At 43.9% G+C, this 24,677-nt stretch overlaps 1 protein-coding gene across 5 annotated transcripts in view; it reads right to left on the bottom strand.

Annotated features, from left to right (window-relative positions):
• Positions 1-565: 565 nt before the first annotated feature.
• Positions 566-24,677, bottom strand: part of ACSL5 (acyl-CoA synthetase long chain family member 5) — a 50,126-nt gene continuing 26,014 nt past the window's right edge. For all 5 annotated transcript variants that reach the window (XM_055118939.1, XM_055118937.1, XM_055118938.1 and 2 more), the window contains exons 4-22: positions 21,783-21,847; positions 21,572-21,673; positions 19,078-19,177; positions 17,780-17,958; positions 16,291-16,323; positions 16,152-16,203; positions 15,246-15,319; positions 14,611-14,688; positions 14,316-14,450; positions 12,831-12,965; positions 10,616-10,711; positions 7,607-7,679; positions 7,300-7,388; positions 6,973-7,089; positions 4,357-4,500; positions 3,558-3,659; positions 2,219-2,290; positions 1,648-1,794; positions 566-854 (exon numbers count right to left, since the gene is read on the bottom strand). In XM_055118939.1, coding sequence (XP_054974914.1) covers positions 1,654-1,794; positions 2,219-2,290; positions 3,558-3,659; positions 4,357-4,500; positions 6,973-7,089; positions 7,300-7,388; positions 7,607-7,679; positions 10,616-10,711; positions 12,831-12,965; positions 14,316-14,450; positions 14,611-14,688; positions 15,246-15,319; positions 16,152-16,203; positions 16,291-16,323; positions 17,780-17,958; positions 19,078-19,177; positions 21,572-21,673; positions 21,783-21,847 — 1,787 coding nt within the window. In that variant the 3' untranslated portion in view covers positions 566-854; positions 1,648-1,653. The remainder of the gene's footprint in view (positions 855-1,647; positions 1,795-2,218; positions 2,291-3,557; positions 3,660-4,356; positions 4,501-6,972; positions 7,090-7,299; positions 7,389-7,606; positions 7,680-10,615; positions 10,712-12,830; positions 12,966-14,315; positions 14,451-14,610; positions 14,689-15,245; positions 15,320-16,151; positions 16,204-16,290; positions 16,324-17,779; positions 17,959-19,077; positions 19,178-21,571; positions 21,674-21,782; positions 21,848-24,677) is intronic.

Genomic DNA, 24,677 nt, shown 5'->3' on the forward strand with positions numbered 1-24,677 from the left:
CCTTCACTCGTTAGCAGCCCAAAGGAAAATACACATTTAATTCTATTTATTAGACAACAAAGGTGGTGGAGGAGAAAGACTTGGATTGGGCTCATTGGGTGAGCACTTGGGCTCAGGCGCTACTTGTTGGATTATTTGCAGTTCTAGGATGAAATGTCCTATCACCTGAGTTTCATTTCCTTCCATCATTAACCAACTTGACTCCTTCCTAGAAACACTCAGGAACCTACCCAGGCTTTACTCCCACCCAGGTGTTTTTTGTTTTGATTTTTTGGGGCTACACCCAGCAGTGTTCAGGGCTTAGTCCCGGCTTTGTGATCAGGGATCATTCCTGGCAGTCTCAAAGGACCATATGGAGTGTCAGGTATTGAACCCACATCATCCACATGCAAGGCAAGTGCCCTACCCACTGTACTATTGCCCCGGGTCCACTCCCCACCACGTTAATCAGAGCTCCTGAGGGCGCTCAGAAACTGGTATCTTAACGTCCCTGGCACGTCTAGTATGCAGCCAAGTTTGGGAGCCCAAGCTTACAGACTGAGTGACCCTGGTTTCAGGCTGATGCCCACCTTGGTCAGTGAAGAAACATACCACTGTAAATATTTGCACCTTTATTTTAAAGACTTTACATTTACAAGTGGAGACAACATGTTTGTGGGTCGGGCACAGGGGGAATTGTAGTCCAGGGGAAACCAGGTCCATTTCTTCCCCAAAAATAAGTCTGTCGTGTAAGATTTGGCTTCGTCCAAGTCTTTGTTCCCAGTTCCAGAGGTTGTCGCTTCACTTGCTTTATTTAATGGAAAAGTGCACTTGATGATCAAGTTTCGACTCCTTCCCCTTTGCTCAGCAGCAGACTGTAGGGAACAGACTTAGTCACTAGATATTACCATAGAGAACACTAGAAAATATTCTTTTTTGGGGAAAACATCTTAGAGATGTTTTAATGTTCCCAAGTCAGAAACTAGAGAAATTATTAAGATCAAACTTCACTTCTGAACACAGACTTCAGGGTACATACAAGTGCTTATAAGATGTGTCTCACAGATGGGATCAACAGCAAGGATACTTGTTTGAAACATGGAACAGAAATTTTTGAGACCTTCATTCCAATATCACAAGGCTGTCAGCAGCTTAGGTTTGTCACACAGTAACAAGGGAGAGTTTCAAAGAGTCACTCTGACCCTGAATCGTGTAGACACATGAGGAGCACTGATAAGAAGGGACAAAGGATACCAAGATGTAGGTCTTAAGGAAAGCTATGAAGTAAAAGGAGCCCAGAAATAATATTTATTTTTCATTCAATGGTGGTGTTTAATTTCTACTCCCCCTTCAATTGCAGTGAACTAGAATCCACAAAACAAGCCAATGTTATAGATGTGCTTCTGCAATGTTTCAATGACTTAAACCATCATCATTAAGAAAATGACCCTTGTGCCTAGTGTTCTGGAATATAGACTTTACTTAGCCCAGAAACTTTCAAGGTGAGATGACAAGATTCAGTATGTTCAGGACTGATCAACATTATAAGTCTCTCAATGTTTTTGGAAAGCCCCCCCAAACTTTGGCTTTGTCATCTAATAGTTTTTTTAAAAAAAACAAAAAACAATAAAAATGAGTATAATATGATGTTCCTTGCAGCTTAATTACCTTATCCTACTCCTTCATACTCTCATACAGGCTGTCGATTTCAGCACGGAAGTACTTGGCAAGCTCTCCCCGCTTTGCTTTCAGTGTTGGTGTTAAGAGCCCGTTTTCGATGGAAAATGGCTCTGGATGCACAAAGATGCCTTTGACCTGGAAGAGACGGCAAATGTAGGCGCACACACACACACACACACACACACACACACACACACACACACACACACATTAGTGACTGGACTTCTCCACAGAACCCCCTAAGTGCTATGTGAAGGGCTTGAAAGATTCCTTTACTTTCTGAAAATGGGGTTGATCTGGGGGGGGGGGGGGAAGAGTGGTGGCCGCTTGTCCTTTCTGTCACATACAACACGGGAAAGAGATGAACAAGGAGAAGGGAAGAAAAGAACTGCAGAAAGGACTGAATGATTCCTCAAGGTCACTGGCTGTGTGTCATTAATGGGCTGGTGGTACAAAGCTTAGTCAGTTCTCGGAAGTGACCTTTCAGTTTCATTTCAAATGGAAGCGTAAAGCTTTCCAGTGTCGGACGAGGGGCCAGGATAGCATCAGGAGTACATACCTGCTCAAAAGATTTAAGGCCGCCTTCTTTCCCCATTTTCTGCAAGTCTTCTAAGATCGCATTCTTTACAGCCTAAGAACATAAAGCACAGCTTCCAGCATCGATGTTTAAAAGGAACCCAAGGCCAGGATTGCCCCAGGCTCAAAGACCCTGCCCGCACAAAGTCCCAAGGTGAGTCCCGCATGCCCCGGTTCTCCCGGCCAAGTCCCACCGGCTGTGATGCTGATGGCATCATTGTGACCTGGATCCCTGAGCACCACTGAGGAGTCCCTTCAGTCTCCCCAACAAAAGCAAAAGAGCCTAAATGCTAAGCAGAAGACAACCTCAAATGCTTGTCATAGCTCATTAGGGGACTGGAGCGATAGAACAGCGGGTAAGGCGTTTGCCTTGCCTGTGGCCGACCTGGGTTTGATTCCTCCGTCCCTCTTGGAGAGCTCAGCAAGCTACTGAGAGTATCCCACCCACACGAGAGAGCCTGGCAAGCGAACCATGGCGTATTTGATATGCCAAAAACATAAGAACAAGTCTCACAATGGAGACGCTACTGGTGCCCACTCAAGCAAATCAATGAACAATGGGACGACAGTGCTACAGTGCTACAGCTCATTAGGATAAAAGCCGGATATGCAGGTCGGAGGGATAGTAAAGTGGGGATGGTACTTGCCTTGCACAGAGCTTACCCAGTCTGATCCCTGGCACCACATATGGTCCCCTGAAGCCCACCAGGAGTGATCCTTGACCACTGCCAGGTGTGACCCCAAAACCAAAATTAAAAAGCAGGCTATGAACATATTGCTCAAAGGTGAGAAGAAATGGTGAATTGGGAGTTGAAAAAGCTTATCTCTGGATAGCAATATTCTATTCTCTCACTGTGTGGTTTTTGTTTTTATTTGGGGGCCACACCTGATGGGGCTCAGAGTACTCCTGACTATGCTCAGGGAGTAACTTCTGGTGCTCAGAGGACCATATACAGTGACAAGAATTGAATCAGGGTCAGCAACTTGTTAGGCGAGTATCTTATCCTCTGCACTATCAAAGGATTCTACAATTTTTTGAAAAAGGTAAGAGCTCTCTCTGGATGGCATTTTTTAAAGTTCATTTTCATGCTTTTTCCCATAATCAACATCCTACTATCAAAGAAAAATAAAATAGTTATGTTAACTGCCATCCTAGTGTTCAGTCTAAAGACATGAGCCCACTGCAGCCGCAGACGTTTCTTCCTATCACAAACCCAGGAAGAACCTGTTTTCCAGAGGAAGCTCGGGGTACCCACTCACAGAGCCCCTGTCCCACAGTGGGCTACAGGGAGACGCATCAAGCTTTCCACAGCGCGACTTACTTGGTTTTGGCACAGCTCTTGAATAGATCCCTTCACCCCGAGATTGGCGGCAAATGAGGGGAGCACGTCTGGATCAGGAACCACCACCCCTACTAAGAATGACTGTGAACAGGAAACAAAGTACAAAGGTGTATGAGAACTAGGGTGGCAGTGCCACCACCCCCAGGGCCAATGAATCTAAAATGCAGTGTGGTGTCTCTGGAACGGGTGTCCCAAGACCTCGGTTGCAGAACTAGTGACTTATTCTTTTTACATTCTGGATTTCCAACCTGCATGGAACTCGAATTTTATTTTGCCACCCAATAGCTGTTTCTAAAGCCATTCTATTCAGATCCGATGTTCAGAAAGAAAAGGTGTTGAACATTAAGCTTCATAATCTCTAAGCAGTCTCTGTCCTCCCTCCCCCATCCCCATGAAGCGAGTTGAAGGTCAGCACAAATGAAAGATCACTACGTGCATAAACCCCGTGGTTTTGTGAACTAAAAGCAAATGGGCTTTTGACTCATTGGTGACCCTAAGTTTCAGTATGACAGCTTTACTGCTGCTTTAGGTTTGCTTCGAGTTCATCATGGTTTTTAAAAAGTTGTTCGGTTTGCTTGGGTTTTTTGGTTTGTTTTTTGTTTTGTTTTGTTTTCACTTCTGTTACCTTACGTGAGGTCTGGAATGTAGCTTCATTTATTAACTGTATAAACTCAGATTTGTTTTCATCCTTAACCCACCTATACAGATTGTGTGCAGCTTAAAGGTATCAGGTTGTGCCTGAAAAATGGCAATTTTGAAAGCAAATGGTTATTGTTACCCGTAAGCTGTCCCCATGTACAAAAATCTGCGACACGACTCTACTTCTTATGTAGATATTTTCTATCTTCTCTGGAGCAATGTACTCTCCCTGGGCCAGCTTGAAAATATTCTTCTTCCGGTCAATGATCTTCAGAGTCCCATTCTGTAGAAGACACATAATGGCATCAGGAATTTTGAGCCCCTGGGGGTGGTGTCAGCCAAGTGAATGGCAAAACTCACAGTAACCTTTAAACTTGACTTCTCTGAAGACCTTTGAGAAATCTTTTTTTTTTTCTTTTCTTTTCAGGTCACACCTGTTGATCCACAGGGGTTACTCCCGGCAATTTCTGCACTTAGGAATTTTCCTAGTGGTGCTCAGGGGCCCATATGGGATGCTGGGAATGGAACCCCAGCTGGTCACGTGCAAGGCAAGCACTCTACCCGCTGTGCTATTGCTCCAGCCCCGAGAAATTGTTTATGTTCTTGGCTTTGGGGGCAGGGTTGGGAAGTGGCTTCCTCGGAGACCATATGGATCACCAACATGAAGCTTCAGAAGAGTCCTCAAGAGTTACTGCAGTGCCTTATCCAAGGAAGGAATTCTGCAGCTGTTTCCAATAACTTAATTTCCAGTGATTACATTTCCAAAAATTCTCAGGAATAGGGAAGGTATTATCTTTCATTAAACTCATGGCTGTTTGGGGGATTAATATCAGTATTTTGTGGTTCAAGGAACTGAACCCAGAACTCACACATATTGCATGTATGCTCTGCCACCAAGGCATATCCCAGGCAACCCCCAGTCTTCCATATTGTTAGACTATGCGAGTTAGCTCGCCCTCCCTGATTCCCTCCTGTTAGATGCCAGAGCAGGCAGAAACAGCTCCACAAAGTTAATGCTAATCTAAATGCATTAATTCTGCTTGTTAGAGAAGAGAAGAAGGGCTCAGGAGGCCTCTGTGAAGGTTATCTTACAACTTCATTGTTAGTGTCAACTATTCTTGGGAGCTTAGGTTGTTAGGGATTTGAATTGGGAGATTGGGACTCGTGGTAAACAAAATACACAGGATCAAACTGTAAGTAGGGCAACAGGCTGCACCAACCTTAGAATCATCAAGGCACAGTCAAGAAATTGCCCATCAGTTCAACCTACCAGACCCCTGAAAGTGAAGGAAGTAACTGCACCTGGGGCCACTTCTACCACCTCTATCCCAGAATCATTATGCAGAAACAGGTTAGCGGTTCACTACTAGATCGAAGAGCAATAAAACTCTTCATTAGGACCCGTGTTCTTGGAGGAATGTCAGCAACATTCCTTGAAGGCCACATAAATCTCAAGACTACGGATGAAGAAATAGTCTCTGTAGTCTTTCTTGGTGAAGAAACAGACTCTAGGTGTACACAATAGACAGAATGCCTGAAAAGAGGCCCCCTTGTATGTTCCCTGATGAAATCTGTAAGGCTTATTTCCTTTTGGAAAACAGCTGGGAAAAGACAGATTACTGCTAGTCATTTGTTTCTAATCCCCATTCTTAAGACAGTCTCTGAGTCTTACATTAATGGGGTGTGGAGGTCACTGAAAGAAAAAATAATTACACTTTGTAGAAATCCTGCTTCCACAGATGTAAGTAGCTCAGGAGTACAGTCCTTGCCTTGCACGTGGGAGACCCTGGGATTGATCCCTAGCACCACAAAAGTATCCCCCAAAAGCTAAAAATAACTCTATTTTATGTTTGCTTTTAGGTATTTTTTCCTAGTGGTGGTGGTGGTGGTATCTCTATTTAGTCCATGATTAGATATAACTATCGCTTTGGACCAATAATGTCCGAAGTCTATGATGTTATCCAATCAGTTTCTGCGTCAATAAAAGATAGAACCGGACAATTATACATTCCTAGGGAAATCACCTAATTTTCCTCTGCGTGTAAGCAAATCCATTCAAATGTCAAAGGCTTAGTCACTCTGAAGTCCAGAACCTAAGAAAAGTCCCCTGCTGTTTAGGTCTGAAATTTGTAGCACTGCTTGCTGGTGGTCTTACTGGTGGTGTATTTAAGAAATAAAATAAGATGAAAACTCCTCACCAGGTCTCAGTCTTGATGTCTTTTATAGCAGGTTGATCAGATATGACCCACATGTGATCAAAATAAACTTCCTGGCCCTGAGAAAGTGTGCCTCGCTAGCTTGGACACATCCTAATCACTCACTGTTGCATTCTCAGGATGACATTTTTGGTCCAAGGAAGAGCTGAGACTGAGACAGACTTCCTGACTCACAATTTAGATTCTTTTCCTTTGTTGCCTTTAGGGCCACACCCACTGGAGCTCGGGGACAACTCCTGGCTACACACTCAGGAATGACAATTGGTAGTGCTCGGGGGACCATATAAGATCCAGGGATAGATCATGCCTGGGGTCAGCTGCATGGAAGGCAAACACCTTAACCCCTCTACTAACTATCTCTCTGGCCCCAGCCTAAATTCTTGCCACCATTTGTTATTCTGTTTCTAGTCTGAGGAGGCCTAAGTCCTCCAGCTGTGTCTGCTGACTAACTCCCCCTTGCATCTCTGCCCATCTTGTTCTAGACAGAGGGTTCGACCCAGTCTAGCACGCACTCCCAGAAAAGTTGCAGAAGCACCCACCGGGAGCCAGCGGCCGATATCTCCCGTGTGAAGCCAGCCATCCTTGTCCAGGGCCTCCTGCGTTTTTTCGGGATCCTTCAGGTAGCCTTTGAAGACGTTGGTACCTCTGATGCAGACCTACAGGAAGGTGGCAAAAGGTGGTGACAGAAGTAGAGGTTGTCATCCTTAGTCTGACTGTGAGACATAACATTTGTCCCCACCACAAACCACCCCAGGGTCCTCAGCCACTGGAGAGGAGAGGAAAGCTGGGGGACGTTCAGACCCAGGCCTGCCAACAGCGCCTGTGAGGAACACTCCCACTGGGACCACCTGTCACAACCCACCCACCTCTCCTTCGTTGTTCACAGAGTAGTAGTTCATGTCAGGTACATCTTCCAGCTTGACATGGTTGCAGGCCAGGGGGGCGCCAACGTGGCCTAGAACACAACCCACAAATCAGCTGTGAATCCAGAGAAGGGTGAATGTGCCAGGTATAATTTGATAGATATTCATGGACTAGAAAATTATCCATTCAAATATGGATTCCTCACATAGGAAAACTGAGACTGAGAGCTGAGTTAGGTATTTGCCACTTTATTCATTGTCCAAGATCCAAGGTCCCAGTTGAGGACTGCCCAGGAGTTGGAGAACCTACCTGATGTCCAGTCCCCAGGTGATGAAAATGTACAGCCAGCAGTGCATTCTGTTTGACCATAAGCTTCAAATACCTGCGGAAATCAAAGAGGACCTTGATCTTGAGATTCCCTTCAGAAAACACACAAAACAGCCATGCCTTCTGACGAGACATGAGGAAAGCCAGTCTCTCTGGACACCTGGTGTCTTCAGAGCTTGAACTCATGTTTAAGCTGAGGTCTTGACAATCAGATAAGCTCTCAAGTGCCAAAATATAGGACAAACCATGGAAACTACACTTTAGGAAATGTGGCATTTCAAGTCAGTGGGAAAATGTGAGTCATTCCTTAAACTATACGCACCTGGGCAAGGGGTTCTAGCGAAGAAGTGGAATAAGTGAGTAGCACTGATGAAAGGCTCCTGAGTTTTTGAACAGTGAGCAGCAAACTTTTTCTATCAAGGACCATCAGGAAATATTTTTGGTTCTGTAAACCATCTGGTCTCTGTTTCAAATACTTAGCTCTGCCAATGGAGCCCCGAGTAAGTCAGAAACAAAAATAAACAGGTATGACTGTGTCCTACTAAGATTTTACTTAGGAAACAGACAATGTGCCAGATGTGGCCTATATAAAGGTTTGCCAACCCCTGGCTTAGAAGGGATTCCTGAGCAGACGGGTGATATGGAGTGCTCAGCTTACTGAAAGGATAAGGTAGAGAGAGAGTGTGTGTGTGTGTGTATGTGTGTGTGTGTGTGTGTGTGTGTGTGTGTGTATGGTCTAACTTATACAGTTGCTTCAGAATTGAGTTATGTAACTTGCTTGAAAATAAAAGGAAGGTACTTGGGGGAAGGGGTGATAAAGGGACCCTATGATCCATTGGTTTAAGGACTGAGAGGAAGAGAAGTATTGAGAATGGACAAAGTTATGCCACTCTTGGGTATTTACCCAGATAATGCAAAACATCAATTGGAAGAGCTATATATTAATACATCTATGCTTATCACAGCATTGTTCACAGTAGTTAAGTATCACTATATCATTGTCATCACTGTCATCCCGTTGCTCATCGATTTGCTTGAGCGGGTACCAGTAACATCTCCATTGTGAGACTTGTTGTTACTGTTTTTGGCATATGAATATGCCACAGGTATCTTGCCAGGCTCTGCTGTGTGGATGAGATACTCTCAGTAGCTTGCCGGGCTCTCTGAGAGGGGCAGAAGAATTGAACCCAAGTCGACCATGTGCAAGGTGAACGCCCTATGTTCGGCACTATTGCTCCAGCCACAGCAATTAAGAGTTGGAAAAAAAACTAAGTGTCCATCAACAGATGACTCAATAAAGAACAATGTATATAAACACAATGAAAAACAAGTCAGCCTTTGGAAATGTAAGACAAAATCCTGCATCTGCAACAAGAAGAATGAGCCTAGAGAGTCTCAAACAATGTTCTTCAACACAGCCCACAAAGTGGTGCCAGCCCCGGGTATACAAAGACAGAAGCCCAATGGCCTACAGCCTTGTTTATCACTGACTACCCATGGACCAATATGGATAGAAACTAATCTACAGGTATGAAAAGGTTGAAGAACACTAGTCTAAGGGCACTATGGTAAATGACATAGAGACAGAGAAAGATAAACACTGTAATTTCACTCATATGTGACCCATGCAGAAACAAGACAAACAAGTGAAACAAATTGTTGGACAATCAAAGCCAACTCATCACTACCAGGAAGGAGGTGGGAGGTAGGTAACCAAGAAAGGTGGGTCCATTGTATGAGGCAGGATGAAGCTGAGGTTTTAGTGAACACTGATATGGTACACAATGATGTTGATTTATAATCCTGCACTCCTGAAATATATAGGATGTTATAAAGCAATGTTAATTAATTTTTTAAATAAATAACAGCCAAAAGTGATAATTTCATGAGTATTTTACAAGACTTCTAGCCTTGGCATTAGTCCAGAATTGTTTTTGACTTTAGGTGTATGACAGGGCACCTCCTGTGAGGATGAGGCCATTTCATTCATGCTGTGCACGGTGGCAGAATGCACGAGCTAGTTACTGAGAGGCAGGAGCAGGGAATGAGACAATCACTGAGTGTACAAGCAGCTGCACTAAATTCCAGATGGAGCCAGGTCTTATGCAGAAAAGGTAAGACAATATGGATGAAAACAGTCCTTGTGCAATATTGGGGGGATAAAAAATTCAAAATCATAGCTAGAAAAGATCGATCAGTTTGACTACACAAATATTTCAAACTTTTGCATAGCAATACACAAGGCCAAACATGAGACTAGGAAAATATTTCTAGTGTGACAAAGACTGACATTATGAATATATGAAAAAAACAATATGAAACAGAACTGAGTTACCCATTTTTCCATAAGAAAGTAAGAGTAATTTACATAGGAAGTATAAGTGCCAGTGAGTAACCATTAATAAATGAAATGAAAGTACATTAAGATTATTTGTGCATCAACCTGCTAAGACTTAAATGACTGACAAAAGTCTGTCACTGGCAAGAACATGAGGAGATAAGGACTTTCTCATGGGATAATCGACATGCTGAAAAACATAAATCTTGACGGTATTCCCTACTCATAGACATTTAGCACACGAGGTAGATAACTGCAGAATTACCTAAGAGTACATAAATATCCTTAGTTCTTCATTGACTACACCAGTGAAATAAAAGGAAAACAAGTTAACTGTCCATCAATAGAAATTAATTACCCTGGAGCTTTCAATCACTATTGCAAAATCATTAAAATGATGTAATGTTATTTGACAAAGAGCTATGCTCACAGGGTGCTGTGGGACAAGTGTTTTAGATTACATCATTATGGGTGACATAGGTCTCTATACACACACACATGCAAAGGAGTAACTCGAAGAATATTTTCTCTTGATTTTCAGATGGAAGGCGACGTTTCTGGGGTATTTCCAGTTGTGTTTTCAACTTTACTTAAACAGCGAGTGTTATCTGTACAGAAGTGAAGTCAGTTATTTCCAAAGGTGTGAGGCTTACCGAACAACCCAGCGCGGCACGGAGGAACGTCAGGACGGGTGAGGAGATGGGGGCAGCTCCTGTGACCATGATGCGGACCTTCCCACCAAGGCTATCCTGTTCAGTGGGGACAAAAGACCCAATGAATGCCAGAGACTGGCCCCAAGTGAACAGGCTTGAAGTAGGGATGTCTGAGGACTAAGGAAAAAGACAGAGGGCTGAAGAGATAGGCGAGTAGGTAAAATACTTGCTTTGCACATGCTGACCTGGGTTTGGTTACTGGCACCCCATATATTCCTCCAAGCCCCCACCCCAAGATTGATATCTGAGCTCTGAGCCAGAAATAAGCCCCTGACCCCACCCCCCAAACCCTGCCAAGAAGAAGAGAAATAAGAAAGTAAAAGCACAGAGACTGGCACACATTCAAAAGAACAAAAGCAACCAGTGCTGGCATGGATGTGGGGAAAAAGGGATGCTCTTTCATTGTTAGTGACAATGCCAACTGGTCCAACCTTTCTGGAAAACAATATGGACAGTCCTTCAAAAACTAGAAATTGAGCTTCCATATGACCCCACAATAAAACTTCTGGGAATATATCCCGAGGATTCAAAAATGCGTAGTAGAAATGACATCTGCACCTATATGTTCATTGCAGCACTGTTCACAATAGCCAAAATCTGGAAACAAACCAAGTGCCCTAGAACAGATGACTGGTTAAAGAAACTTTGGTACATCTACACAATGGAATACTATGCAGCTGTTAGGAGAGATGAAGTCATGAAATTTGCTTATAAATGGATAGACATGGAGAGTGTCATGCTAAGTGAAATGAGTCAGAAAGAGAGGGACAGATATAGAAGGACTGCACTCACTTGTGGAGTATAGAATAACATCACATGAGTCTGACACCCAAGGACAGTAGATACAAGGGCCAGGAAGATTGCTCCATAACTGGATGCCTGCTTCATGAGTGGCGGAGAGAAGACAGATGGAATAGAGAAGGGATCACTAAGAAAATGATGGCTGGAGGAAACATTCGGGATGGGAGATGTGTGCTGAAAGTAGATAACAGACCAAACATGATGACCTCTCAGTGTCTGTGCTGCAAGCCATAATGCCCAAAAGTAGAGAGAGAGTATGGGGATATTGTCTGCATGGAGGCAGGGGGAGGGTGGGAAAGGGGGGGTATACTGGGGATATTGGTGGTGGGGAATGTGCACTGGTGGAGGGATGGGTGTTTGATCATTGTGTGATTGTAACCCAAACATGAAAACTTGTAACTATCTCATGGTGATTCAATAAAATTGACTACTTGGGTCCTTTTTTGTTGCTGTTGTTGTTTTTGGGTCACACCCAGCGATGCACAGGGGTTACTCCTGGCTCATGCACTCAGGAATTACTCCTGGTGGTTCTTGGGGGACCATATAAGATGCTGGGAATCAAACCCTGGTCGGCTGCATGCAAGGCAAACGCCCTATCCGCTGTGCTATCACTCCAGCCCCTCAATAAAATAAAATAAAATAAAAAGCATGAGGTTAGGGGGCTAACAGCCTCACAACTATTCTTACAAACTGTTCTCCACATATAATATTTATTGCTTAGAACCAGTAATCATCAGAAAGGGAACAACAATATTCTTTGGCAAAATGTCTAAATACTCTAATCTAGCTGAACTAGACTTTTACACAGACAAGAGTCTTAACATATGGGGACGAACATCTCTGCAATGGGCTTTCTCAAGAGGAAATCTTCAGGGGGAAAGAGCAAAGATATAGACAAGTTAATGGACCCTGGCTAGGGCAACATTCCACGTCCAAGTGTCTGCATTCTGGGCTTAAAGTTCCCATAAACTACCCATCCTGCTCCTCTTCTTTATCTATCCATCTAGTCCCCAACAGATGAAGTCTACTCCAGGGACTTCTGGTAATTTAAAAAAACTCTTAAAATGTTAGGTATAATCATAATTGGGTCCGGATCATGCGTGACAAAATATTTACTCTAACTATGTTCTTGGACCCTTTAAATGTCTTAAAATCTTACCTAAAAGAAGCAGGTGCTAGCTCCAAAGTAAAATCCTTTAGCCCCTAAGCTATCCCGGAGAGATGCCGAAAGGTGAGTGAACACACGAGATAGATTAAGGGTCCCAGAGAGACTCAAGCCAAGAAACACACAGTCGGGTGGAGTCAGCGAGGGTCCAGAGTGTTCCTGGCTCAGTCTAGGATTCAACCAACCTACCTGGACCTTGCCAAAGACGAGCTTGTCCCAGATACTGTTGCGTCTGATGATGCCCTTTTTCACTTCCTCGAATTTACTGGAAATAGCCCAGTTCAAAATGAACTTCTTCAAGGGTGTCTTGGCTTCATTTTGCACCTGCAGGGTGACAACCCCTCTTAGTTGGAAATCTACTGGGGATACTCATCAAGGGAGCAACATAGATACCTCTGGGTTCCTTAGGTAATGGAACCCTTGTGGATGAGTGAGGCTGCCAAATAACAATGAGTCCCCAAACTAAGGAAGCTTTCAGAGACAACCAGGCGTGTTCAAGGCACCCCTCGCCAACTAGATGGGGCTCCTAACTTCCAATATGGGACATCTTAACAAGAAGAATGAACAGAAATAGGCCACCATTAAAAATAGAATTTATAATATTTCAAAGGAAAAAAAATCCCACTGGCAACTTTTAAAGATCATGGGGACACCAGTTCATTGATCTGAACATTTGAAAAAAAGGGGGGGGGACTGAATGTATATCAGGACTTTATGAAAAATTTCAGTGAATAAATGTGAGAGAAATGATTGAATTCCACTTGACGGTGGAAAAATGTACACTGGTGAAGGGATGGGTATTGAACATTATATGACTGAAACCCAATCATGAACAACTTTGGTTTTTTTTTTTTTTTTTTTTTGCTTTTTGGGTCACACCTAGCGACGATACCCAGGGGTTACTCCTGGCTTTGCACTCAGGAATTACTCCTGGCGGTGCTTGGGCAACCATATGGGATGCCGGGGATCGAATCCGGGTCGGCCGCATGCAAGGCAAATGCCCTACCCGCTGTGCTATCACTCCGGCCCCTCATGAACAACTTTGTAACTGTGTGTCAACTGTTACTCAATTAAAAAAAATTTACCAGTTAAAAACTGGTAAAAAATTACCAGTTGGCAAAACCTAACTTAAAAAAGAGCAATGATTGATGACAGCTAAAATGATGAGGATGGTTTTGACCTGACTTGATTAGACAGACTCTGTGCAAGTGATTTCACTCCTCAGGTCCAGTTTTCTTTGCTGTAACTTAGAAATATCTTGGAGGTACCAAGCACTAGCCTCTTTTCCTGTGCTCTTGAGAGGATTGGATGATAGGATAAAGTGGAGACATTCATCATAAGGCCCAGAGCCTTGGCAAGAAGCTCAATGACCAACCAGTAGGTCTTAGGAAAACAGTCACAACTTGCAAGTGAGTCAGCTGAATTTGGAGGCTTTCTCCAAGTCTGATAGGAGCTTTCTCCAGCTCAAGTTTGAAGCAATCTTATGCAGAAGAAAAGGGCATTGCATTGAGTGTGGCCTTTCATGAGTGCATGACAGGAAGTTGCTGCCAGTTGGGAGGAGACCACGGAGGTTGAGCAGATTCATTTGTAACACAGTGCTCTTAAGCGCCTTCCTCAGACCTGAGCCACAGTTACTTCAGCTGGGGGCTAGCCCAACAGAAACTAGGGTGGTACCTTGTCGTAGACTCTGTTAAGGAGACGAGGCACTGCAGGAAACACTGTGGGCTGGAGGGTCTTCATGTCATCAGGCAGCAACCGGATGTCTCCTTGGAAGAATCCAACTTTGGCGCCACAAGAGTACACAACAGCCTGTAAGGCAAAAGCCAGCAGTGAGGCTCAGCACCAGGGGGCCCTTCAGGGCTGGGGTCAGTCCCAGCCAGACCAAGGACCTATGAAGATACCTATGGCTCCTCGCTTTGTAAACCACCCACCCCGACCAATCAAGGAACCCCAAACTCCAATCACTCACCTGCACGACCCTCTCAAACATGTGTGCCAAGGGGAGGTAGGAGATGCTCACATCCTCAGGCGTGGGCTCGAACGCATACTACAGATCAGGGCACAGAGGAAAGAGACCATCGATCAATGCCAACTTTCCCCAGACAAAGAAGACTTAAAGACCAGGTATTTCCAGCAGGGCCACACCTGGGTGTGCAGGCTAGACCCCCCCGTGGAGCTCTGAGGGGCGCTGTTACACGCCGAGAGCAGAGAGGTGCTGGATATCAAGGCAGCAACATACACAGCTTCCTAAAACACTGATGAGGCTGGAGCAATAGCACAGTGGGTAGGGCATTTGCCTTGCATGTGGCCAACCAGGGCTCGATTCTCAGCATCCCACATGGTTCCCTGAGCACCACCAGGAGTAATTCCTGAGTGCATAAGCCAGGAGTGACCCCTGTGCATTGCCAAGTGTGACCCAAAAAGCAAAATAATAATAATAATGATAATGATAATGATAACACTGATGTGCCAAGCTGTCCTGGCATCTGCACACACACAGGCCTTTTAACGCCACCCTCCAGCCCTGCTGCTGCTCTAACTTCCACTTCTGAACTTTGTGGCATCCACCCTTTTGCTAGGACCTCTTTTCCCACATCCACTGACCTCCACACACTTGAGGAAAGCAGAGGCGTTTGAAACAATATTTTCATGCGTGATCATGGCTCCTTTGGGGTCACCTGGAGGAGACAAGAGGTGGAGAGAAAGACCCTTTATAAGGCACACGGCCCGTCTTTGGCTTTGCAATGTGCAGCGACATTCCACAAGACCACAATCACAGATGCAGTTAAAAAGAAAAGCCCATCACCTCCTCCTGTTGTTTCTGGGTTCATGACTTCAGCTCTGCCATATTTCCTGCATCCCCTTACATTAGGGGCACTTTAGAGCTGGAGAGCTGGCCCAGGGGGTTGGAGCTGCAGAAGGCCTGGGTTCCATCCTCAGCACCACTTAGGCCCCCAAGCATCTCCAGGAGTGATCTCTGAGCACAGAACCAGGAGTGGGCTGATCTCTGAGCACTGCCGGGAATGCTTCCCTCACTCCAAATGGGGCACAAGATTATCATCTTCCTAGGTCACATTCAAAGCTATTATGAGTTCAAATAGATAAATTGTGTGTGGGGCACGTGTGGAACAGCCAGAGGGTTTATCTTGATTCAGGAGAGCCATTCTAATTGTGTCAAGTTGAGAGAGTGGAGGGATGGGGAGGAAAGTTGGCTTTGTGCTGCCATCTGGAAGCCCCCTGAAATCTGTGCTGTAAATCCCTTCACAGCAGGAAGTCAGGTTGCTGCTGTTGTTTTTCTATTCAGCCCTTCATACTCAAAAGTCTGGGTGGTCAGGAGGACAGGATTTGCCATGGAGCATGTTTATCAACCTATCAGAGACCTGAGTCTCCAGCCCTGGGTTTATCACTCGGGCCTGTGGGACAGCCTGGATGGGGATGGGACAGCGGACACAGGCCTCGGGGACAACAGTGGCTGGGGTGGAAGGTCGGCAGCCTCCAGGCACTACTGACCTGTGGTCCCACTGGTGAAGCAGATAAGACTCATGTCTTCTGGCTTAGGAGGCTGCAGAGGAAAACACAAGTGTTGAAATCACCAAAAGATGAAAAAGTCCAATACTGCAGAAATCTGTTTGAGCAAGTGAATACTTACCACAGGCTTGCTGAAGTTCTCTTTGCCTATATTCTGCAGGGAAAAAAAAAGACAAGAGATAAATTGAGCAAGCTTTATGACAAATGTACCTGTCATATGCTCTCCCTTTTCCCTGAAAATACCTCTGTGGAAATACTGCCATCTGTCAAGCAAAATGGGGTCCCTAGATTTGCTATTTCCAGAGGACAGATTTCTAATGTCCAACTTCCCATCACCCTCTGCAGACTAGCAGAGGGACCAATGGCAAATCATTCTGAAGAATGTAGATCAGGGCTCACCACACCCCAGCTAGTATCCTGATGTCCAGAACAGAGAAAGAGAAATGATTCCATTTGAACTCTAGTTCTCTCACTACATGTTACTTTTAAAATTACATAGTATAGGGGCCGGAATGATAGCACAGCAGGTAAGGCGTTTGCCTTGCACTCGGCCGACCCGGGTTCAATCCCCGGCATCCCATATGGTCCCCCAAGCACCGCCAGGAGTAATTCCTGAGCATCGCTGGGTGTGACCCAAAAAGAAAAAATAAATAAATGAAATAAAATAAAATAAAATTACATAGTATAGTGGAAAATGTGCACTAGTAGATGGATGAGTGTTCAATCACTGTCTGACTGAAACTTAAACATGAAAGCTTTTGTAACTATCTCACGGTGATTCAATAAAAAATAAATAAAATAAATAAATCACATAGTATACTGTATATAGCATGCTATTATATATATAGCAGAAAGCATATGGTTATATATAAGGCAAATGATTACAGTATATGATAGTATAACCACTGCTTAATATATGTCATAGTCAAGTACACATACATATTATTTCTTGCATGGGTACATGCAGTATATGTGTACATCTATGGGTTATTACTATGCCCAATTCCTCTGCAGCTAAGGACTATTTTATATTCCTTTTGCAGACCGAGAAATGGGGGAGCAAGAGTCACATCATCTTGCCAGAGTCACATCACACATAGATTTGTAGCCAGAACAGGAAACCCAGGCAATCTGGTTCCAGAGCCCATATTCATGATGACCTCTAATCGCTCAATTTAGGAATTCTTTATTCTGGTTTTTATAGTTCGTATAAGGAGCATCAAAGGGAGTTACAGGACCTGGCAGTGCTCAGTGGCTACTCCTGGCTCTGTCATCTAAGTAACTCCTAGTGATGCTCAAGTGACTCTATGTAATAGTTGGTGCTGGCCATGTGCAAGGCAAGCCCCTTGCCCACTGTATTGTCTCTCTGACCCAGAAATTCTCTATGTTGAAGTCTATGCACACTAGCCATAGCCATTCTGCGATCCTAGCATGAGTTTCAGAGTGGTCTTAGGGAAATGCCTTTGTAAGCTGCAGCCCACATGTAGTATTTGCTCCCCAGCTCACACCTCCACCCTCCAGAAACACATCTGCACTCTGGGGAGATTTCTGGCTAGTTGCTCATGGCATCCGACCAGACTTCAAGCTGGGAATGACATTTCATACCATACCTCAGCATCAGAAAAGTGCAAAAGCTCAACTCCAGTTTCCTCAGCTCTTTGCTTCAGGTCCTCATCAAAGGAATTCATGAGGATGATGGTCTTCAGGCCAGGGGTGAGGCCCTTTTCCACATTCCCCAATAGGAGTGAAGCCTTCTGGGGAGTATCACAAATCACTGTGGCAATATCAGCTGAAAGTAAAAATAGAGCCAGAGATTGATTTCCTTCTGTCTATACCTGATTGCCTTGCAAAGCAGAAGTTTTTGAAAAATTCAAAAGTACCAGGTTCTATAGGAGATGACATCTGCAAATCAGACTTAGCAGTGTATGAAACCTGAAACAGTCTATGGACAACAAATGAGTTTAATTAGAACAGAAACACGGGGTTTTCTTCCATGCTTCAACAGTGTTTCCAGGGGAGAAGACAAAATTTTTTTTCTGCTTAAGAATGCAGAGAAGGGGCTGAAGCGATAGCACAGCGGGTAGGGTGTTTGCCTTGCACACGGCCAACCTGGGTTCAAATCCCAGCACCCTATATGGTCCCTTGAGCACCGCCAGTGGTGAGTTCTGAGTGCATGAGCCAGGAGTGACCGCTGTGCATTGCTGGGTGTGACCCAAAAAGCAAAAAAAAAAAAAAAAAAAGAATGCAGAGAAGGTGTATTGACTGCTTAAGTCTGGTCCAGTCACATTTGAGGGGAGGGGATCAGGGAAGCAAAGGGAAAATAAGGGGACACATGAGATTTTAGCAAGCATTTTTTTATTCAAATGTAACATTTACTTTAATACTTGTTGGCGAAAGTAGAAAACTTTTGATTCTGCCTATATGATAGAGTCATATAGAAAAACATATCTAGAATCTACAAAAAGGTTATTATTTGCCCATTGCACTTGGGCTTATTTCCCTAACAACACATTTTGTTTTCTACAAACTGATGGATATTGGTACCTGAAGGTTAACTGGACTGAGTTGGATTGACAAGAATGGGAAACGAAACCAGTAGTTTTACCGTGATTTATGCAAATAATTAATTTAATCACTTGCTCTATAATCTTCTATCCAGTGGCTAAAGTCAACAGTCTTATCACTTAACATATTATCATACTCTGACACCTCAGAGCATTTTGTTGAAACATCTATCTGTATCTCTCACTGATCGTGGAGTGTAGTAACCTTCCCATCATTTATATTCTAAGTGGTAGAGGACAAAGACTTATCTGTGGCTATAGCATTCCAACCCACAAAAACAGTTATTGAGGAATTACTGGGCAGTCTTAAAGAATCAAGGTAGTACCAAATAGCAAAGGCTCACCTTTGTTGACGATGTACACTATAGCATCTGCTCCCAACGTGTCATACAGGGGCACAGCTACCATGGAGTATGTGTAACAAGCCAACTCAGAGATGATCCACTGTTCAGAGAGAAGTTTGAGTAAGGAACTAGAAAATGCTTTGAATTGATTCATTCAGGAATAGAACTGATTCATTCAGTCAACAAAACTTTATTTGGTAGCTTTCTAATTAAAAATCACGGACCCTCTGCGGCGCCTAAAGACTTTGACTCCAAAGATGTAACACATTCGGGCATCCAGCGCAGCACCCGAGAGCAATGCATTGGGACACCAAACTGGGCTACAACTCGGTGCTGCTGGGGGTGGATTTTTTTTTCCTCCCCACCCTGTCTTCCTGCATGGAAAGCGGCGGGTGGGCGGCACCATGTGGCAGGCGCCATCTTCTGATTCCAGACCCACAGGTATTCGGATTTTACTTTGGGGGCTCCCAGGAACTCATGGGAAGGGGGCGTAACCGGCACGCCCTCGGCCCAGATAAACCCGGAGCCGCTGAGCGCGAATCGGACCCTCTGCGCCTAAAGATTTTGAATTCAGAGACTTCTTACAGTAATGCACTGGGAGTGTGAGCTGGGCTATGTAATTTCTGGCAGAATTCTCCCTGGACTTTATACAGAAATCCAAAACATTTATAATTGTCAGCAATGTGAATCGGTTCCATTTGAACAGGTCTGACTTGGGGGGGAAACTCCAAATAATAACAGTAAGTTTTTGTTGAAAATATTGAAGGTTTTTAATGTAGCAGCCACCTCTGGACTGTGAACTAAGCAAAAGCCCCACGCTGGCCGACGTGGCGTGGCGTACACCATACTATGAGGCGCAGGAAGGGGGATGAGGGGGAAAAAGAAAAAAAAAAAGGGGAAAAGGAAAAAGAGAAAAAAAAAGAGAGAGAGAGAGAGTTATGTCAACTATAGTGAGTTTTGTGTTGAATTATGGAATGTAATCAAGGTAAAGAAAAAACGAAGTGAAATTCATTAGTTATACAGTAGGGGGTAGGGGGTGGGGGCGGGGGGTATACTGGGGTTTCTGGTGGTGGAATATGGGCACTGGTGAAGGGATGGGTGTTTGAATATTGTATAACTGACATATAAACCTGAGAACTTTGTAACTTTCCACATGGTGATTTAATAAAAATTTTTTTAAAAAAATAATAAAAAATTAAAAATAAATAAATAAATAAATAAAAATCACTTTCGTCTTAGGGAGTGCCATTACTAATGCCATAAAATACAGTCAACGTTAAATAAAGGTAATAAATAGCACAGAGACAAGCACAAAACAAACGTAGGGACTGAGAATACTGATGATAAGTTCCATCATAAAAGGGATGGAAAACATTAAGTTTTCAGGAGGCAGTGATAACTTCCAGAAATGGGGTGGAGAATATTTGCTTTGCTTGAGGAGAGTGATGGACATTGGGCAGGGTTTTGAAGGACTTTGATTTGTCTGTGGAGATGGAGGCAGAGAGCATTCAAGGAAAAAGGAAGTGGAAGGACAAAGATAGGTAAGCGTGACATCACTATGGATTTACTTCAGGAAGCTGATACGTGCGGTGACAGAGACGTGGCAAATTAAGTCAAAAACTACCAACAGGGAAGCTTAAATGTCAAGACAGTGATTATGAAGTGAGCTGTGAGTTAAAGGTCACTCTTAATTGCGTCTAGGTAGTCGGAATATGTAAATTCTCTAAAAGGACATTCTTAGAGTTTTGTTAAGCAGCTGGCTGTAGTAAGCATGTATCATCCAACTATTCTGAAGCAAATTCTGAGGCGTTCTGAGGATATCTAAGGGTTTAATGACTTGGAGAAAAATGAATTCGAGTCATCTAAATGACTAATGTCGGCTTTCCTCCCCCTGTGAAACTCTAGTTCCAGTCTTGTTGAGGTTGTTGCCTAGGGTCTCAGGAGCAGTGGGTGCTTTTGATTTATTAGTCCAAGTACAGCCCATAGGGCCAGAGAGATAGGACAGCGGTTAAAGCAATTGCCTCTGCATGTATTCAACCCCAGTCAGATCCCCAACATCTTCTGGTCCCCAAGCTCTACTGGGAGTAGGCCCAGAGCACCACTGAGTGTGATCCCACAGCCCCTCCTCAAGTCAAGTACATGAATATACCTATTCTAACATGAATACATTCCTCCCTTTCCACTACAACCTTAGTCTATTTGCCAATCTCTCAGTTTCCTAATTTTCCTCACACAACAATCAGACAGACAGAAAATGACCCCAAAGAGGCTAGAAAATATGAGAAGTTGCAATGGTTCCGCAAGCAGGAATTAAGGAGACCCTGAGCTACAACTCTTTGAGTTGTCATTCTTTAAATTATTTCAATTTTATATTGAAAAAAATATAAGATTTGGGGAAAGCTTTGGAAGGTCACCAACAAAAGTTAGGGGTGAGGTTTATAGACTTTAGACTTAATCGAGACACACTTCCTTGAGCTAACGTCAATTTGGTTACCTCCGGTCTGTTCTGGGCAAAGATGCCAATGTTTTGGTCTGGTGATGGCTTGTGTCCTCTGTGCAAAAGACAAGAGCCCAGGTACTCCGCTCGATCAGACACCTGTGAAAGAGAGAGTTTTAAAAAGTAGTCAGCACCTAAAAAGAACCAAATTCAACTCGGGGAATCACCTTAACAAAAGAATCTATCCAAAACCAGGGTCCTGGCTTACCTGTTTGTAGGATATCCATTTGTAGGGCTGGTTTGGTTTTCTATATCCCAAACAAGGGCCATTATCTGAAAGCATAAAATTCAAAGAAAATCAGCTCCAGCTGCCAAATCTTTGACCAGAGGAAAAGGGGTTTAGGAAAAGACATGATGATGTCAAGGATAAAACCATGAAGAATATGAGTTTCTTTCATGTGCCAAGGAAATCAAAGGCAGAAAACACTCAGTTCTCCAAGGCAGAGAGACTGTTACAAAGTACACTTGAAACATTTAGGAAATGTTGAAAATAAGATCTGGCCTGTGTGAACTCCATGGCAATAGATATTCAGAGAAATATATAAGTAAGATCAACCTCCCTTAACTTAAGTAAAAACCCATACTTAAACATAAACATAAACAACCCATATTGGATAATCTTGGATTGAGATTCTGCATAATAAAAGATATGATGCTCATAAAAGCATAAAAAGAAATCAAAACAGTCATCCACAATTTTATTGCATAAACACTATTTCTTTCCACAGTCCCTTGACCTGGATTACTGTATATAATGAATACAGTTATATTCATTCCAAAAATGTATAAGTTGTTTTTTCGGTTTGCTTGTATTTTGTTTTTCTTTTTGGGTCACATCTGGCAATGCACAGGGGTTACTCCTGGCTCTGCACGCAGGAATTACTCAGGGGACCATATGGGATTCTGGGATTCGAATCCAGGTTGGCTGCATGCAAGGCAAATGCCCTACCCACTGTGCTATGGCTCCAGCCCCCCAACATGTATAAGTTTGATGCTCTGTTTCCTCCCCCATTTGATATAAATATTCTAATGATACAATATCTCCTGCACAGAGATCCCCATGACCTTATTAAGGCAGCCAACCCACCCACTAAGAATTTTACTACAGTTGAATTGCTCTCCTTGTCAGTATTTAGAGTGTTTCCAAGCTGGAACATTTAATAAAGCTTCAATAAATATTTTCAAATTGATCATTGTGAATTAAGAACATTTTCGTAGCATAGAGTCCCTAAAGTAAAAGAACTGGGTAAGGAAGGAGGAATAGGAAGCGTCAGAAAAGCTCAGGTTTTCTTTTCAGTTTTTGGTTTGCAGAGAGCTGGCTGTGCACGGGGGACCGTATGGTGCCAAGAATGGAACCCACAGGGGCTGGAGCGATAGCACAGCGGGTAGGGCGTTTGCCTTGCACGCGGCCGACCCGGGTTTGATTCCCAGCATCCCATATGGTCCCCTGAGCACCGCCAGGGATGGTTCCTGAGTGCAGAGCCAGGAGTAACCCCTGTGCAGAGCCAGGTGTGACCCCCCCCAAAAAAAAAAAAAAAAGAATGGAACCCACAGGTCCTGCCTGAGAAGCATGTGCTCCAGCTCTTTAAGCCCTAGGCTTGGGGTTTTGATCCCTGGCACCATATGGTTCCCTGAGCACTGCAAGGAGTAATTCCTGAGTGCAGAGCCAGGAGTAACCCCTGTGCATCGCTGGGTATGACCAAAAAGAAAAACACAAAACAAACAAACAAAAAACCAACTTTGATCCCTGCCACCATATTGGTCATGACAGCCCTTTGTACACTCTATTTGTCCCTACCACCATTGTATGTTATGCCATAAAAATTAAAGAGAATCTTTTTCAAATATCTTCTGATTTGAAGACTCCTTATCCCAGTTCTCACTGTCTCTCTCTGGCCCCAGTGTCATTTACTTTAAGACAGCTGGAACCTTTAGCCTGGTTTATTGCGTTTTATATACCCTCATGACTCATCTGTTCATGAACTCTGCCCCTTTATCTGAGAGTGTCTTCTGTGGAAGCTTACAAGGAACCAAGACAACAAACACACAGGGTGTGTGTGTGTGTGTGTGTGTGTGTGTGTGTGTGTGTGTGTGTGTGTGTGTGTGTGTGTGTTTGTCCACATTTGTCTTTAGTATTGTCAAAATATTATCTGGCATTTGACAACAGAACTCACTTTCTGAACATGTCAACTACTTTGCCTTATTTCAAAATAAGTCCAAGAACATCTCCTTCAACAGTCCTACCCAAGTCACAGACCTTAGGATATCAGGCTAAGTAACAGGCCTAACAAGCTGAGAAGCATCAAAATCAGTGAGATGAAATTATAAATAGGAAAATAGGAGATCAGAGTGGAGGAACATTTACGAAGAGGCTCTAGGCAAAGGGAATTCTGGCTTTGCCCAAAGGAAGTATTCACAGAGAGGGTTACTAGGAATTCAGTGGTAAATAAGCGAACTTCCGGATGCAGTGACAGGAAAAAGGAAAGAAAGCAGGAAAGAGATAGCCACTGTGATGGAAGAGATATCAAAATGAATGAGGAGGCTGTCCACAGAACATGCGAGCATGGTTGCTTCCTGCTGAAAGAACTGTGTGGAAGTTCAAGAAGTCAGGCCTCAGACAACGATAACAGTTTTCTCTGAAGCCAGGCAAGTCCTGCCAGGGGCCTCCAGCCCCCGCTGCGGTCTAGAGGCTGTGCCTCTGTCTGAATCTTGCTCACAAGTGCTGGTTTCCTTTTCGGGAACGCACACTCTGTGCTAGGCACATGAACCTATGCAAACTCCCCAACTATGGTCACCCCATGAAACCAATCAGGAACTTCGCAAGATGATTTCTTCAAGATCACTTGGAAAGTGGCAGAGCTGATGAATGTGGAAAAACCCCATAGCACGTGTCCTTATGGCTTCCCTGTTAATGAAAAGGCTTGGTGGAAGCCGGAGGCCAAGGAGCAAGTCAAATAATTGGCCTGAAGGGGCACCCACTGAGGTCTCATTAAACTCTGTACCCTAATCAGTGGTAGCCTGATTAGTCAAAGTCCTGACAGGCAATAAACAACCTAGCCTTTCATGAACTTACTCAACTTCAGATCTGTTTTAAGTGACAAAG

This window comes from Sorex araneus, chromosome 11 (assembly GCF_027595985.1).
Source record: "Sorex araneus isolate mSorAra2 chromosome 11, mSorAra2.pri, whole genome shotgun sequence".
Classification (NCBI taxonomy): Eukaryota; Metazoa; Chordata; class Mammalia; order Eulipotyphla; family Soricidae; genus Sorex; species Sorex araneus.